Here is a 17,367-nt window from a genome sequence, read left to right as displayed (position 1 = left end):
ATAATCATTTAACCTTTCTTGTCTTTTCTTTCCTCTGTCTCTCCTCCTCTTCTGTCCCCGCTGTCTTCCCCCTGCAGGTATCAAACTGACGCTGTCCGCTCTGCTGGATGGCAAGAATGTCAACGCCGGTGGCCACAAGCTTGGTCTAGGACTGGAGTTTCAAGCATAAACGAATACTGTACAATCGTTTAATTTTAAACTATTTTGCAGCATAGCTACCTTCAGAATCTAGTGTACCTTTTACTGTTGTACGTCTGGGGATGCAAGTATTGCTAAATATCCTGTTAGACTTCCAGGTTCAAGATGATTCAGCTTTAGGATGTTACCCTTTCAGAGGTACAGAAGAAACCCAATTCCAAAAAAAAAGGTCCTTTCAGCTGCAGACTTGGGGGGAGCTTGCTGGACCCTCTCGAGATGTCCGGTTTCTTTTTGACCTAGAGATGGCTGCAGGTGGAAGCGGATGCTTTGTAGGCACTTTGTAAATTCGTACTGAGTAAAGGAATGAAATTGTGACTTCCCGAGAACTGACCCTTGGTTTCCTACCCTGCGGGAGGAGAGGCGCGCTGTTGGATGGCAGGCACAGACGCATCTGAAAGGGACTTTTTTAAAAAGGCAAACCTTCACGACCTGTTTTCACCCCCTTCCATCACCTCCTTTACACCAAAAGTAGTCTGCAGGGCATGGTAGCTGTTTCTTTTGTGCCATTTTGGGGTGGAGGTGGTGGATGTGATGACGCCAATCATTCAGGACTTAATTCCCTCTCGTGTTGTGGTTTTTGGCCCTTGCACCAGAGTATGAAATAGCTTCTCAGTTCTCCAGCTGCAGGCTGGGGAGAGTCTCTGTGACTAATCACATGGTGACCACCCTCGGAATCTAAATTGGATTTCTGTTGTATTCGCACCCGTTTATTTTTTAGCAGTTTAATGGGTACATTTTAGAATCTTCCATTTTGTGTGGAATTAGATCCTCCCCTTCAAATGCTGTAATTAACATCACTTAAAATAAAACTTGAATAAAATATTGAAACCATATCCTTCTTTTGTGGTCTTTATTCATATAAGTGTCAATAAACAGGGCATTTGTTTGGTCTTGTTCTTTAGCCCCTTGCTGTGGCCGGATGTATGTGTATGTGATATTTTTAAGATTCTTTTTTTTCTTTCTTACTTTGGCCTCCCCGTGGCCTATGGAGTTTCCAGGCCAGGGATCAGATCCGAGCCGCAGTTGAGACCTGCACCGCAGCCTCGGCAACGCCCGATTCTTCAACCCACTGTGCCGGGCTGGGGATCGAACTTGTGTCCTGGCACTGCAGCGACACCGCTGATCCTACTCTTTCACCGAGGGAGCTCCAGGCTCACACGGTTGTGACAGAATTCAGTTACCTTTGGTTGTAAGATAGCGATTTCGTTTTCCTTGCTAGCCATCCGCTAGGGGCCATTTTCAGTAAATAGAGGCCTCCTCTTCTGTCTTCAAGGCTGGAACAGACAAACTTCCTTGTCAGATCCCTCCCACGCTTCAGATCTCCTCCAGAAAACTCCTTTATAATTAAAAAAATTTTTTTTCTTCCTAAAAGGAAGACACCTTTAACATATAACATTGTATTCGTTCCAGATGGACAACATGATGACTTGATATTTGTATATATGATGAAATGATCACCATGGTAAGTCCAGTTCACATCCGTCACCACACAGAATTTTTTCTTTTCCTGTATTAAGAACTTAAGATCTACTTTGTGTGTGTGTGTGTGTAGTGTGTTTGCCATTCCCGCGGCATATGGAGGTTCCCAGGCTAGGGGTCGAATCGGAGCTGTAGCTGCCGGCTCTACCCCAGAGTCACAGCAACGAGGGATCTGAGCTGCGTCTGCAACCGATACCACAGCTCATGGCAACGCCAGATCCTTAACCCACTGAGCAAGGCCAGGGATCGAACCCAAAACCTCGTGGTTTCTAGTCGGATTCGTTAACCACTGAGCCATGATGGGAACTCCTTTAAGATCTACTCTTTAAGCAACTTTCAAATATATGGTAAATATCATTAATTATAGTCATCATGCTGTATGTACATACATTACACTGCCATAACTTCTAACTGCCTCAGGCCTTGTGAGGGCTCACCTGATTAGGTCAATTCCACAGAGGATAATCTCCCATTAAATCAGCTGTCCACAGCATAACCTAATCACAGGAGTGGTACCCTACCCTGTTCACAGGTCCTTCCTACCCTCAAGGGCCCGCGTCATAGAAAGGCATGGATCATTGGGATGATTTCAGAATTCCACCATATGCATATTTTAAAATAATTTGTGTTGCAAACATTTAGCAAGTAGCATTGTAACAATTCTACAAAGACATTACCCAGCTTCATCAAATGTCAACATTTTTTTCCTATTTAATGATACATCTTTTTAGGCAGAATTCCTTTCTCTGGGTTTTGGAAGTGACAATTCCAAAAGGGTATTAGATTTACTTTTAGCATCTTGAATAATGGGTCACCCCAAATCTTCTGGCCCCAGTATTTTGTTATACTGTTTTCATGGGGTTCATAAGGACCTGCAGCTATTTCAAAGTGAGCTCTCTTAAATTTGTGTGAGATTTTTGGCAAATACAGGTTGTTGAGTACCTTCAGTCAGATGCCAGGTGCAGTACTGGTATTTTGAAAAGTACAAAGGGCCCTCTGAGTATGAGGGATTATTTTCCTCCCATTTACATATTAAGCGTCTGCCTGTTGGGTGCAGCATCTCGGAATATTATGCAAAATGCCTTGGGTTCATGACATCTCACCAGTCAGAGAAATGAAACAATCTGGTATGGGGACAAAGGAACAAACTGGTCAAGGAAGAAAAGATTTAAGGTGCATTTATTACAGAAAAAAGACCTGTTGAAGTCTGCATCTCTCAATAAGTAAGTAGAAGCTGGAATTGAAGAGGCTTATTCATTAAACGATGGTTTCTGTACTCACAGAGGGAATGCTCCAGGGGAACTCGGGAGGACTTTGTACTCTGTCTACCCTGGAAGTTCTGCAAAAAGGGCACCATTCAGTCTATTTGGGCTTGTGGTGGGCTTTGAGAAATGAACATATGAATGACTTCTTAGTTTTCCTAACACAGAGTTTGTGTGTTTCTGAGCGGTCACTGGGGCCAGATAAATGTTAAGGGAAACCAGATTCAGGAGAACATAGGCCCTTCTCTCTTCCGAAAGGCAGCTCAACTGTCTCTGGGGGAAGGCGGCAATCTTCTGAAGGACTCAGGGAGACCAGAGTGTGAAGCCGCGGGTGAAATAAATGTCTTGCTTCATGCCATACTGATTTTCCTGCACATCAATCAAATGCAATTTTACGATCTGAAGCCTACAGACATTTACTAAGAAAACAGTCACAGAAAACACAGACCAAAGCATTGTTGCTAGTGCCCCGAGGGAACTTCCTGGAAGTTTCTAAATGTGCATTTTCATATACTGGGGGTTTTGTCTTAAGTTACAAAACTACAAAATTGGAGCTTAATGCACCCCTCTTTCCTGGCCCATATTCCTGTTTGTCCTCCATAATACCTTTACCATGTACAGAGTATACATTTTATCCTGTAGTCTCTCGCACAGGAAAATAAATTCCACGAAGGTGGCGGGGGTTCATTTTGTTCAGCGCGGTATACTGAAATATGGAGAGGTGCTAAATGTTTGTTAAAGTAATAAGTGATTTGTGGGCAAAGTTAAAAAATAAAACAAATACCTAAAACTCTACCACCCAATTTTAACATTCGTTTGCTTTTAGGAGGGGGAGGGAGGATACTGCTCTTAGGAGATCGGTCTGTTACACAGGTGGATATACCTTCTAAACGTTTTAAAACACTGTTATTAGTTATATAGTAGCCGTGAGAGGGAGGGGGCGGGGAGGCTCGCTCTGACCCTCTCCACACCTTACACATTACAGCTAAACTCCGGGCCAAGTTTGGGGCGCCCGCCGGTTGTGCAACTCCCACCATGCCTCTTCCTTCACTCCGGCTCAGAGAGCCGCGCTCCCCGCTGCGACGTCATCACGCTGGGACGTAGATGCTTAGGGCCGAGATAGTATACGCAGTGTCTGACGTCATGACGTAGAGCCTAGCAACCGCGCAGGCTCGCAGCCGAGACCGTTATGGCTGCCGCCGCCCCTAGCAGGATGAGAGGCGCTGTACAAGCGAAGCTGCCGCCCAAGCCAGGCATCCAGGTTCCCACGGGGCTGGCGCGGCCGCTGGTCCTGGAGGTCCTGCTTGCGTCTGTCCTCATATCCAGCGGTAAAGGGGGCGCGGCGGCAGGGCGGGCGCAGGAAGATGGGGAGGGCCTGGGTACCTGCAGCGAGGCAGGCCCGGCCGGGGAACCGGCGCTTCGGAGTGTTCGGAGCTGGTGGCGATCATGTGTAGAGGGTCAGGGTCTCTACGGCCCTGAGAAGGGAGGGTAGGCTGTCTGAAGGAGTCTGCGGAGATGGGGTCTCTAAGAGGCCTGAGGAGTGGGGCTGCAGGGACCCAGGGAGCGAGTGTGTAGATGGGCGGGGAGGGAGGAGTGGTGGTGTTGTCTAAGTCTTGGCGAAAGGGTTGCCACAGAGAATGGCGGTGATGCGGTCTCCAAAATTCCTTGGAGGTGTTGATTTTTAAAAAGCCACACAACTCGAGGAGCTGTGAGTTGAGTGTATTCCGTGTCTTACTGACGGCTGTAGCCGGGAAGATAGCTTTTCAGATAGCTCTGAGAAATTATTGGACGAGGTAAGGGAGGAGCCAGAATATGTATGAATTTTTTGCTGGAAAAAAAAAACAACAACATGTAGTTGAAGATCAAAAGATGAGTGCTAATCACAGAGAAAAGATATCTGAGTTCATGATTTTAGTCCTTTTCTATGTACGGGAAGACGCAAGAATCTGGGGTTGCTGAAATTCTTTCTTAGATAGGCTTCTTAACTATCTGGGGGCCTGTACATCCAAAACAAAATACTTCATCCTGTTTTTCTCTATCTTGAAGTCCCCTCTGGCGCACTATCAGTGGGCACCTGCAGTCGTTGGTGGCTTGATTCCTGTAGACTGTAATGGCAGGCAACTTTTTTTTTTTTTTTTCCTTTACAGAAGTGGGAGTTAGGAGGGTCTATAAGAGGGGACAGGGAGGGCAGGTGCTTAGGAGATGACTGAGATTAGGAGGTGTGGGGTCTAGAGAGGGGCGGGTGCCCAGGATCTAGCAGGACCAAGGGAAGGTGTGGGCTTCCCAGAATGGGTGAGATCAGTGGTAAAGACGGAAGTGAGTAGGGGCAGTGCTGGGCTGAGCTGATGGAATATTTTGGAGTGCAAAGGTGAAGGGGAAAGAGCTGTCTTTGAGTACTGGGGCATCTCTGAGGACTGGGAGCTTGTGGTGCTTGAATACTGGGGCCAGAATACTGGGGCTTGGGAGGAGGAGGGGGGTTCGGGGACAAGGAAATTCTTTGTAAACATGGTTCCCCTTCTCTGGGTCCTTGGTGAACCAGACACCTCTGCTTCCTTTTAATGGATCCGTAGGATTTCAGTATTTCTTTTTAAATTTTTTTTTATTGAGGTATAATTGATGTATTAGTTTCAGGTTACGGCATAATGATTCAATGTTTGTATGCACTGAGATCACCACAGTAAATCTAGTTACTCTCCACCACACAGTTAACAAAATATTTGTTTCTTATAATAACTTTTAAGATTTACTCTTAGCAGCTTTCAAGTATGTAGATGGTGTTAACTGTAGACACCATGCTGTACATCATATGCTCATACTTACTTTATAACTGGAAATTTGTTCCTTTTGATTCTCATTACCCCCACCCCCTCCCCGCCCCTGCGCCCCCTCAACCACCATTCTGTTCTTTGTATCTGTGAGTTTGGCTTTTTGATTTGTTTGTTTGTTTTTTAGATTCCACATGTAAATGAAACCATAGGGCATTTGCTTTTCTCTGACTTGTTTCACTTAGCATAATGCCCTCAAGGGCCATTCATATTGTTGCAAATGGCAAGATTCCATTCTTTTTTATGTCTGAATGATAGTCCATCATATATATATATGTATATATATATATGTGTGTGTGTGTGTGTGTGTGTGTGTGTGTGTATACACACCCCACAGTTTCTTTATCCACGGGCTGTTTGTTTCCATATCTTGGCTGTTGTAAATAATGCTTCATGATTAAGTATTCCTTGTCCTCGCAGTATTACAGTGTGACTTGAGATATTGAAGGCTTTATTGAGAAATGAGGAAACTTGTAAACCAGGGCCTGAGGTGTAGAGGGAACACATCCACTGGTAAGAATTTATAATGATTAAACGGTATCTTGTTTAGTACTTCCTTTTTAAATTTCAAGTCAGGACACAATCCTGCCTTTTCTGCCTAAATCTTTTTTGAGTTCAGATGAAAAAAGCAGTGTGAATGGGACAGTGTTCACTTACGGGCCAACAGGCGCTGTCCTGCCGTGCCTTCCTCCGCTCCAGTGCTGGGACTACTTACTGCGGTTCCCCCAGCAGCTCGGAGGGCCGGGCACCCGGACCACCCTGCGGGCAGTGTTTGTAAGTCTGCGGGGAAGGACTGTGGTACATTTTCCCAACGTCCTTTCATCGTTAGTAAAATATAATGAGGATTTCTCTGGTTGCTGCAGATATTCCTGTTCCTAAGGTACCTAAGTAACATGGGAGTTTTGGTCATTTAGTCATTTAAGAAAAAACTGATATTTAAACATTTATATTTCTTGCTGTAATGCTTAAGAAATATGGTTTGGGGAGTTCCCGTCGTGGCGCAGTGGTTAACGAATCCGACTAGGAACCATGAGGTTGCGGTTCGGTCCCTGCCCTTGCTCAGTGGGTTAACGATCCGGCGTTGCCGTGAGCTGTGGTGTAGGTTGCAGACGCGGCTCAGACCCCGCGTTGCTGTGGCTCTGGCGTAGGCCGGCAGCTACAGCTCCGATTCGACCCCTATAGCCTGGGAACGTCCATATGCTGCGTAGCGGCCCAAGAAATAGCAAAAAGACAAAAAAAAAAAAAAAAAAAAAGAAATATGGTTTGGGGTATATATAGCTGGTAACTATAGTTTTAGAAACAACTGCTTTTCACAGGAGACGGTGGAGAATCGTGTGATGGGTGGTAAGCGAGGGGAGTGTGGAGTCTTCAGGTGTCCTCTTGTCTGTTTTTACTTGTTAGGGCCCCATAAATATTGCTCCAACTACACAGTGACATTGCAGGGAATATTTTTTCTTTATTAAATTTTTGTATATATCAATTTTAAATTCAGATTATCCCCTATTGAAAATAGCTTAACACGAAAACTAATATATTTGCTTTTAATAGGGAAGCAGCTCCATTACAGTTCAGGGTAGCAAAGCTTTGGGTAAGATAAGTGTTCTTTCTAAGCGTGCCTTATGGAAGAGTGATTTCAAAGTAATTGCTCTTGTAATTAAATTAAAATCTAGCTAGAATGTTTTAAGTTCCTATTCAGTTAAGTGTAGAAAGTTAGAAAGTTACCGTATCAGATTTATTTAAACTTGTTCTATATTGTTTCTTAAAATCTTGGTACTTGGGTGTATTCTTGGCAGTCTGTAAGACTTTGTAAGTTTTATGTTTTTGCTTTGATAAAAAGCTTAGGAAAGTTAATGTAAGCGGTATTTTGGATCACTAGATGCTCACGGTATAACCAAGTCTTGCCATACCTTTTCAAAAGTGCCTACTTTCTACATTTGCCATCGTATTCCTCCCAAGATGTCACCCAAATTTATTTAATGTGTAATATATTTGATTTTTAAGGCAGTGTTTCCCAGTCGAGTGTGTGAATGAATTCTTAGGGTCCTCTGTATTCTTTTTTTTTTTTTTTTTTTTTTTTTTATTATCAGTCTGCACCCATGGCATATGGAGGTTCTCAGGCTAGGGGTCAAATCAGAGCTGCAGCTACTGGCTCATACCACAGCCACAGCAACGCCAGATCCAAGCCACATCTGTGACCTACACCACAGCTCACTGTAACGCAGGATCCTTAACCCACTGAGCTAGGCCAGGAATCGAACCTGCATCCTCAGGGATACTAGTCAGTTTTATTTCTGCTGAGCCATGATGGGAACTTCATTCTTGTTTGAGAAAAGTTGATATAGTTTATTTTAAGGCAGTTTAAACTAAAATTAAAATATTTTTAAGATGTAAAGTTTTAACTAGAGAGGTCATATCAAATAGGAAAGGGTAGAAATTTGAACATACATTTAGAAGTCTGTAAGGCTTTGTGTGTGTGTGTGTGTGTGCTCAAATCCATAAAGTCGGAGTTATCTCTTTGTTCCGAATACTCTTCATATCTGACTGGATCAACTTCTCTAATTTGAAGGAATGGCGGTCTAGGAGGTTGATCTCACTTGCATCAAATGTTTCTGAGGAATTCTTAGTTTGTTTTCTTTATATACCTTCCCTACTTTTACTCCTTGAACAGTGTTTATCAATTCTACTCCTGCTTGGTGCTAGGTATTGGAGCTCCAGCAACGAATATGGTGACGTGGAGGTGTCCTCAGAAGAGTGAGTGGGGTTTGACCCCCTTGGAACTATGAGAAAGGCTTTTCACGGGGAGTGGTAGGTGCAGAGATGCTGCTTGGGAAGCAGCGTAGTATTTGTGGTGATGCGTTGGGTGAAGAGCCTATTCAGTAAATATTTACTGAAGGCCTGCTGTCTGTTAAGTAGGCAGTGGGGATAGAGTAGCTGGGAAGGTTAGTAAGAGCATCGAGATGATGGGAACCAGACCATAGAGGATCTATCTTCGAGGCTTTTATAAAGACTTTGAATTTCCCTTTGGAGGCAGGTGGAGCGCCACTGGGAGGTTTTAAGCAGAGGGGTAACTTCATCTAACTTAAGTCTTTATGGGATGACTCTGGCTGTTAGGTTGAGAGCGTGCGCTAGAGGCCAGGCTAGGAGCAGGCGGATCATTCAGAAAGCTACTGTAACAATCCAGGCGAGATGATGGTAGCTTGGACTAGGCAGTGGCAAGGGAAAAGGTGAAAACTCTCCAAATTCTGCACGTATTTTGAAGGTCGGGTAACAGATGGGATGTGGGTGTTAAAATAATGACGCCAAGGCTCTTGGCTTACATAACAGAAAAATGAAGTTGCCTTGAGCTGAGAGGGAGAATCTAGGTGGAATAAGTTTTGTTTCGTTTTGTTTTTGTTTTTTCTTTTTGGAGTGGGAAGTAAAAATGTATTTCTTGAAACTTTTTTTCATTCTGAAATAATTGTAGATTCACTTGCAGGTGCAAAAATAAAATTACAGAAATTCTGTGTACTCTTTACCTAGTTTTTCCTGATGGTAGCATCCTGCAAAACAGTAGTACAATATCACAGCCAGGATACTGCATCAATACAGTCCAGATACCAAGCATTTCTGTTACCATAAGGGCCTTTCCTGTTGTGCTTTTATAGCCATGCTCATTTCTTTCCTCTTCCTACCTCCTCCTGAAATCCTGGCAACCACTATCGTTTATTTCTCTGATTTTTGTCATTTGTGATGTGATATAAATGGGATCATACAGTATGTAACTTTTTGGGATTGGCTTTTTTCACTTAGCATAATTCTCAGGAGATTCATCCAAGTTATTTCATGTGTCAGTAGTGTGTTCCTTTTCATGGCTGAGTAATATTCCCTGGTATGGATGTACTACACTTTGTCTGACTGTTCATCTCTTGAAGGACATCTGGGTGGTTTCCAGTTTTTGGCTGTTATGAATGAGGCTCTTATAAACATTTATGTACAGATTTTTGTGTGAACATAAGTTTTCATTTCTCTGGGATAGATGCCCAAGATTGTAATTGCTGGGTCATATGGTAGTTGCACATTTAGTTTTTTATGAAACTGCCAAGCTGTCTTCTGGAATGGTTGCCCTGTTTTACATTACCACCCGCAGCATATGCGTGATCTTGTTTCTCTGCATCCTTGCCAACCTTTGGTATTGTCATTTTAAAAAATTTTGCCATTCTGATAGTTGTGCGGTGATACTTCATTGAGGTTTTAATGTGCCTTTCCCCAATAGTTTACATATGCTTATTTGCCCTCTGTATATTTTTTGGTGAAATGTCTTTTTATGTGTTTTGCCCATGTTCAAAGAGGATTGTTTGCTTTTTCACTTTTGAGTCGTCAGATTTCTTTATGTATTCTAGATACTTTGTTGGGTTTGAGGCTTACCAGTAATTCTCTCACTTTGTAGCTTGTGTTTTCATCCTCACAAGAAGGTCTTGCACACAACAAAAATTTTTAAATTTGGATGGAATCCACTTGGTGAGTTTTCCTCTTATGTATTGTGTTTTTGGTATCAGGTCTAAGAAGTTGTTGCCTAGTCCTAGATTCTGAAGATTTTGTCCTTTTTCTAAAATCTGGGTAGTTTTACACTTTACATTTAAACTTGTGATCCATTTTTAGTTAATTTTTATGAAAGGTGTGAGACGTAGGCCGCGAGGTTCATTTAGCTTGTTAATATAGTGAATTATGTTGACTGATGTAATGATTGACTTTTGAATATTGACCATTGTGCATCCCTGGAGTAAACCTTACTGATCATGGAGTAGCAGCCTTTTTATATATTATTGATTTCTATTTGCTCATATTTTGTTAAGGATTTTTGCATCTGTGGTTCGTGAAAGATCAGTCTGTAGTTTTCTTTTTCTGTAGTCTCTGGTTGTGGTATCAGGATGATAATATTAGCTTCATAAATGGGTTGTGACGTGTTCTCTCTCCTCAGCTCTCTGCAAGAGATGGTGTAGAATTGGTTTAAATTCTTTATTAAACATTTGGTAGCATTTTCCAGGGAAACCATCTGGGCTGGAGATTGATTTTTCGGGAGTTTTAAAGTTATGAATTCAGTTTCCATAATAGTTAAAGGGCTATGCAGATTATGTATTTCAAATGGGTTAGGTTGTGATAGTTTGTGTTTTTAAGTTTTAAGTCGTGTTTGTGAGACTCTGGTCTTATTTAAACTTTCACCTTCCTTTGCCTTTTTATGGCATTGCTCTGGCAGGAGAGGTGGTGGTCGGGGCGCATTACTGGCAGGTAGAGATAGAAACCTAGGGTCTCCCCTTGATCGCTGTTGACACCCAAAGGGTGGTGGTGATCCTGTTAGTTCTGGGCAAGGCTGAAAGTTTGGGCTACCCTCACGGCCTGCCCTGACATAATGCTGGGGGTGGCCTTGCTGTTGCTGGGTTGTGGTTAAAGTCTTGACTGTGCGCTGTTGTGGAGGAGAGGGGGCAGCTTGCTGCAGCTCAGTGAGGGGGGACGTCTAGGCTCCCCATTCAGCCTTTGCTGGTATAAGTGTGAGTGGAGCCAGAGTTGTTTTTTTGCGGTGTTTGCTTAGATAGTTGTTGTCATTTTCTTTTCTTTTCTTTTTTTTGTCTTTTTGCCTTTTCTAGGGTCACTCCCTCTGCATATGGAGGTTCCCAGGTTATGGGTCGATTCGGAGCTGTAGCTGCCGGCCTACGCCAGAGCCACAGCAACGTGGGATCTGAGCCGTGTCTGCAACCAACAACACAGCTCATGGCAACGCTGGATCCTTGACCCACTGAGCAAGGCCAGGGATCGAACCTGCAACCTCATGGTTCTTAGTTGGATTCGTTAACCACTGAGCCACGACGGGAACTCCTGTTGTCATTTTCTTTCTTGTTAGGCTGCCTCTCTCCCGATCTTATGGCAAGAAAGAGCAGGCATTTGGGGGACTCTTTTTGTCCATACCCCTGGGTGTTTCCAGGTTGCTGGCCCCTTCAACTCCAAGTCTGGAATACGTAAGGTAAAAAGAAAAGCAGGGACATTACTACTGGGTTGTTTCTCAGGTCTTGAGGTCCGTAACTACTCTGCCTTATGTTATTTTATGTGTAATATGCAGGCTTTTTAGTTGTCTTTAGTGGGAAGAATAGGGAGAAACACATCTACTCCATGTTCCTCGAAGCCAGAGGCAGACTTTATGTTGCACCTGTTAATTTGAATGACAGACACGTGAGAGGAGATGCCAGGCAGGCCGCTGGATTTGTGAGCTTACAGTTGTGGGAGGTCATGGTTTCCTTCCGATGGTTTCCTTTTTCCCTGAGAAGTTCGGAAGTGGTGCTCGCACTTGAAAATGAGGACAGCAGCGGAGAAGGTGTTAGAAGTTTAAGGACAGAGGAAAATTTGAATGCTCTCCCAAGGGAGCAGAAGGGTGACTGGACTAGGAGAATAACAGTGTAATTGCTCACAGTATTACAGGTACCTCTGACTTTTGGGTCCTGAATGTAAAATGAAGTATAATGAAAAAAATCAAACTGAAATAACACCCGAAATATTCATCAGGTAGTAAGAACTTCAGCAGCACAAGAGCCCAGTTGCATTACAGCGGCTGCCAGCATAAGAAAAAGAAGCGATGAGAGAGGGCTCTGACTCGGGGCCACAGCGGCAGCGTCCACACAGAGCTTGTGGCCCCTGTTTTCCTTTCACAGACGTTGGACCTGAGCACCCACACCACCCTGTCCCCCGAATGGAAAGACGGGACGCTGAGCCTGGCCTAGTGAAGAATTGAGGGCTGTGTGCTTCTAGCTCGGGGGGGGGGGGGGGATAAATTTGGAGCTTTGCGTTTATTGTTCTTCACTTGCTTATTTCAGCTTTATCACAGACTCACGCGTTGAGCCAGCCTACACTCCGGCCGAATGTTTCTACTCCAGATAGGAAAGCTTTAACGTCTGAAAACCAAACCGAACCTTCTCTTTCCCAAGTCAGTACCACCCTCGCTCCCGCGACTCGCACAGAGAAAAGCAGAGTGGCGTCCGTGTCCCCTTATTCCTCGCCTGCGACTTCTCTGTCCCAAGAGGAAGCCGACAACAACGAGGACCCCAGCATAGAGGAGGAGGATCTCCTGACCCTGAACAGTTCTCCGCCCACTGCCAGAGACACGCTGGACAACGGCGATTACGGAGAACCGGACTACGACTGGACCGCCAGTCCCAGGGACGAGGAGTCCAACGAGGCCTTGGAAGAAAACAGGAGCTACATGGAGATTGAACAGTCAGTGCGCTCTTTCAAGACCCCGCCCTCCAATGTAGAAGAGGAAGATAGCCATTTCTTTTTCCATCTTATTATTTTTGCCTTTTGTATTGCTGTTATTTATGTTACATATCACAACAAAAGGAAGGTAAGTTTGGGGTTTTTCAGCCCCTCTAGTTGTCTCCTATTATCTCAGTCATATTTCTTTCTTTCTTTCTTTTTTTTGTCTTTTTCTTAGGGCTGCACCCATGGCACATGGAGGTTCCCAGGCTGGGGTCGAATCGCAGCTGTAGCTGCCAGCCTGTGTCACAGCCACAGCAATGCAGGATCTGAGCCGCCTCTGCAAGCTACACCACGGCTCATGGCAATGCCGGATCCCTAACCCACTAAGCGAGGCCGGGGATCGAATTTGTGTCCTCATGGATGCTAATCAGATTCGTTAACTGCTGAGCCATGGTGGAAACTCCCAATCGTATTTCTTATTAATGCTTTTGCTGATCCAGAGTTTTTTCTTTTTTAGTCAGGTTTCAGTTGATGATCAAATATCGAGATGTCTCATCAGTATATAAATCTGTGATGTATTTTAACAAATGACAGACAGAATGCTTTACTACATGTGTTTCTGAAAAAAGAAGCCAAGTCATTTTTATTGAGTAAAATCAAAGCCCAATGATTTTAAAAAAATAAAGCTTTTTTATCTCAATTTAGCATTGCTCCTTCAGTGGGAGTACTTGTGGAGAAAGATTATTAATTTAGTCCTTCAAATTTATTAAACATTGAACTGAATGATATCTTGATAATTTTTTTTCTGGTCGTTAAGAGAATTACATTATCTTTTTGAGGGATTCAGAAAATGCAAAAAAGTATAGAAAAGAGAATGGAAGCTGCTACTCAAAGCTGAGCATTATTAACATTTTGGTGTCTTTCTGGTCTGTAAATGTTCGTATTAGTCAGACATATATGTGTTACGGTAATTTTTAAATGAATTTGATTTTATTTAGAGTTGTGTATCTTGCCTTTTACTTAAATCATGAGCATTTTTCATATCATTTATATTCTTTAAAAACGTGATTTACTAGGCACATGATGTATTCAGCTATTTTCCTTTTGAGTATTTAGATGGCTTCCAGGTTGGTTCAGAGATAATACTGTGAACGTTTCTGTACTGGAATTGGTTTGTTGGATTATATGAGGCAGAGGAGGCTTGACTAGGACTGGATGGCAATTAGCGTGAGGGTGCATCTGGGTCCTGGGCAGTTAAGCTTTTTAAACGGTTGAAGGGAGATCAGACACGAGGTCCTGTTTAATACTTACTGGCCAGGGAGTCTCAGTTCCTGGCTTTATTGTTCTTTGCCATTCCTGGCAAGCCATCTTCCCCTCTGGGACCTTGGTTTTCTCCCCGGGGAAATGATAGCACTGGACGAGATGATTTCACAGTGCCTTCCAGGTTTCCGAGGCAGTGATTCCAGTATCTTGTTTGTGGTTTTGAATTAAAAACCAAGCAGACAAACCCTTTTGGTTATTTATGGTTTCACAGTCTACCGCTAGCTCTGTAAATATTTGTAGGTGTACAACACTTTGAATTGCAGTGATATTCTATTCCAGGGTTTAGTGTTGGACCATCTCTATTATAAACACCTAAGGGACTTGTTAAACAGGTGGGTTCTTGGGCTCCACTGCAATCTCCTCACTCATCTCTGAAGATAGAGGCCAGGAATTAAGTCTTTTGCAAGCACTCTCCTGTACATTGAAATTTAAAAAGCACCATCTGCGCTTGTTTACAGGATGGAAAACAAAATAGCCCTCTTGTTGTTGATGTTTTACTTTTTTTTTTTTTTTTTTGGAACTCTTCAAAGTTTTTATTCTAATGCAACAACATAAAGGCAATAAAAGTATATACTGAGGTTAATAATAATCTCTGTTCCAATCCAAAGAGTTAGGTAGACCCTGTCATTATTGCCATTAAGAGCTGAGAGAACAAACAGAAATGAGTAAGTTCCGAAACAGAAGTACTGAAGAACCAGTAATCAGAATACCACTGATCGCTCAGACTATCGTCTTCACTGCTGTGATCCCCTGTCAGGAAATGATGACAAAACGGGAACACGATTGGGACAGTCACTGTTATTAACAATGGACTGCGGGACTGTGCTGCACCATATGCATATGTAATAACCAACTTGTTACATGTATATGATGTTTTACTTCTGTATTTGGGAACCTAGGAGAGAGAGATTTCACTTGTAAAAACTCTTCGCATATCTTCTCTTTTGCAAATCTCATTTATTTTGTTTTATTCCAGATTTTCCTTCTGGTTCAAAGCAGGAAATGGCGTGATGGTCTTTGTTCTAAAACAGTGGAATATCATCGTCTAGACCAGAATGTGAATGAGGCAATGCCTTCTCTGAAGATTACCAATGATTATATATTTTAAAGCACTGTGATTTGAGTTTGCTTATTATGTAATTTTATTTGCTTGACTTTTTATATGATATTGTGCAGATGTTTGCCATTGGCAGTTAGTACTTAAGTGAGAGGTGGGCCTCTCTTTATTTTGCCTCGGTGCTTTGGTAATGAAGTATCACAAACAAGGAGTCTATAATTTTTTATCTACATTTTTAGAGGTGAACTCAATCAGGTGTCCAAAACGTGGAGCTAAGCGTTACCTGTTCGTTTTTATTGTTTTAGATTTCTTTACTGTACTTCTTCTGGAAGTGTTGGTATGCTCCTTTTAAAGATCCTAGACTTGTAAGTTCTAACATATCTGATTGCTGGCTCAAATTCTCTTTCTGCCACCCAGATGCTGTTTCTTAAGCACACATTTCTTTGTGCTCCCAAACTGTAATTTACAAGGATGTATGTCAAAATGCTTTGCATATAAGTAACATTTTTTTCTTCCAGGAAGGTTACTTTAGATATTTTTGGATAATTTATAGGTAATTTATTATTGCTCATTCTGGCCACAGTTTCAGGCAACCCATTAATAAATGTGTCTAGAAAATCTGGCGCTAGAGACTGCAGTTTGCAATGGACGTAAATAAAATGTTATATGGAAAACATTTTTTGGGTTGAATTACTGAGCTAAATTGAGGGTTAGAAATCGTGGTAAAATATTAAATGCTCACAATTGCTTTTAGTTAGCAATTGATTGTAGCACGGGTTCCTCCAAGTTTGAATAAATTTTAGGAGCCATTGTCACTTTCAAATTAAAACTATGCCCGAACGAAGTTGTTTGTATACCTAAAGGATATATGTGTGCACTGACTCGTTCTCCTCTTGTATTGGTTTTGTTTTCTTCTTTTTTTTTTTAATTACGACTGGAAATTATTTACTGTATTTAATTTTAGCCTGTCTTTCTAGCATAAGAAATTGATCAGTATGTAAATATGTGATTTGAACCATGGGTGACTTACAAGTGTCACCACAACTTTTTAAAAAACATAACCCTCATACATGTTAAACGCCGCTCACAAAGGCTGGTGAGCCAGTGGGCATGTGCTTCGTGTAGAGATGGAAGAGGCAGGACAATCTGTCATTTCTCTCGAGTGGACAATTCACTGTTACAGTAAGGAAGGGAAGCACAATGGAAATACACCTGAACTGTTTTATTGCAGTAATTTTTTTCATATCTGGAATTGTTTATTTCATATTTTGAATAAGATTTTAAAAATAAATGGCAAAGGTATAAGTCCATGAGTTTGTAAGTGTGTTTCATTTCAGTGGTGGCATAGGGCCCTTCATTTGGGTACTGATAGATGGGTAATGCCACGTCTGGGAGGAAGCTAAGATGATTCGCTTGTTTTGTTCCTTTTAGCCGTAGGTCTTTGCTTTTATGAATTTCATGTACACTTCTAAATCCTACTTTAGGTCCAGTTTACTGCTACATACTGAAGTTTATTGGAAACTCTGGGATTGCTGTGAAAAGTAAAGCAGCTAAATCCATGTGTGTTTCTAGCATCCTGGCTTCCGTGTGTCCCTGTTGAAGGCTCCGCCATCCTGGAGGATCAGCCCCCTCAGTGGATTGGGGTTCTTGGCTGCTTCCTGATGCCAAAGTCTTTGCTACCCATGTCCCAGTGGTGCAGTCAAATAGTCTCTGAATTTTGGAGCCTCAGATTGTACACCGATTAAAATTGTCAGCATCTTTCAGAGGCACCCAGGCTGCTGGTCTGTAAATATGCATATAATTCAGACATATATATGTATGTTAATTTTTAAGTGAATTTGATCTCACCTAGAGTTTTGAATCTAGCTTTTTATCAAATATGAACATTTTCTATATCAATACTCTTTAAAAAACATGTAATATCTACATATTTCATTTGGCTTGTTGCCTCTAGAATGTTTAGATGGCCTCTCATTTTTGGTTCAGATATAATATTGTCAAT

The 17,367-nt window shown here is 42.4% G+C and overlaps 2 protein-coding genes across 6 annotated transcripts in view; both read left to right on the top strand.

Annotated features, from left to right (window-relative positions):
- Positions 1 to 1,031, top strand: part of VDAC1 (voltage dependent anion channel 1) — a 31,999-nt gene extending 30,968 nt beyond the window's left edge. For 4 of the 5 annotated variants that reach the window (XM_005652949.4, XM_005652948.4, XM_021080765.2 and 1 more), the window contains exon 9: positions 78 to 1,031. In XM_005652949.4, coding sequence (XP_005653006.1) covers positions 78 to 169 — 92 coding nt within the window. In that variant the 3' untranslated portion in view covers positions 170 to 1,031. 5 annotated transcript variants of the gene reach the window in all.
- Positions 1,032 to 4,089: 3,058 nt separating this feature from the next.
- Positions 4,090 to 16,675, top strand: C2H5orf15 (chromosome 2 C5orf15 homolog). The gene is made up of 3 exons (XM_003123938.6): positions 4,090 to 4,267; positions 12,604 to 13,130; positions 15,285 to 16,675. The coding sequence occupies exons 1-3, from the start codon at positions 4,129 to 4,131 to the stop codon at positions 15,414 to 15,416; spliced, it is 798 nt and encodes a 265-aa protein (XP_003123986.2). The 5' UTR covers positions 4,090 to 4,128; the 3' UTR covers positions 15,417 to 16,675.
- Positions 16,676 to 17,367: the final 692 nt, after the last annotated feature.

Source organism: Sus scrofa, chromosome 2, assembly GCF_054392235.1.
Source record: "Sus scrofa isolate SSC_HxYL_T2T_F1_AM1 chromosome 2, Sscrofa_HxYL_maternal_Yorkshire_Landrace_v2.0, whole genome shotgun sequence".
NCBI lineage: Eukaryota > Metazoa > Chordata > Mammalia > Artiodactyla > Suidae > Sus > Sus scrofa.
The sequence above is the reverse complement of the archived record's forward strand: the minus strand, read 5'-3'. Positions and strand labels throughout refer to the sequence as shown.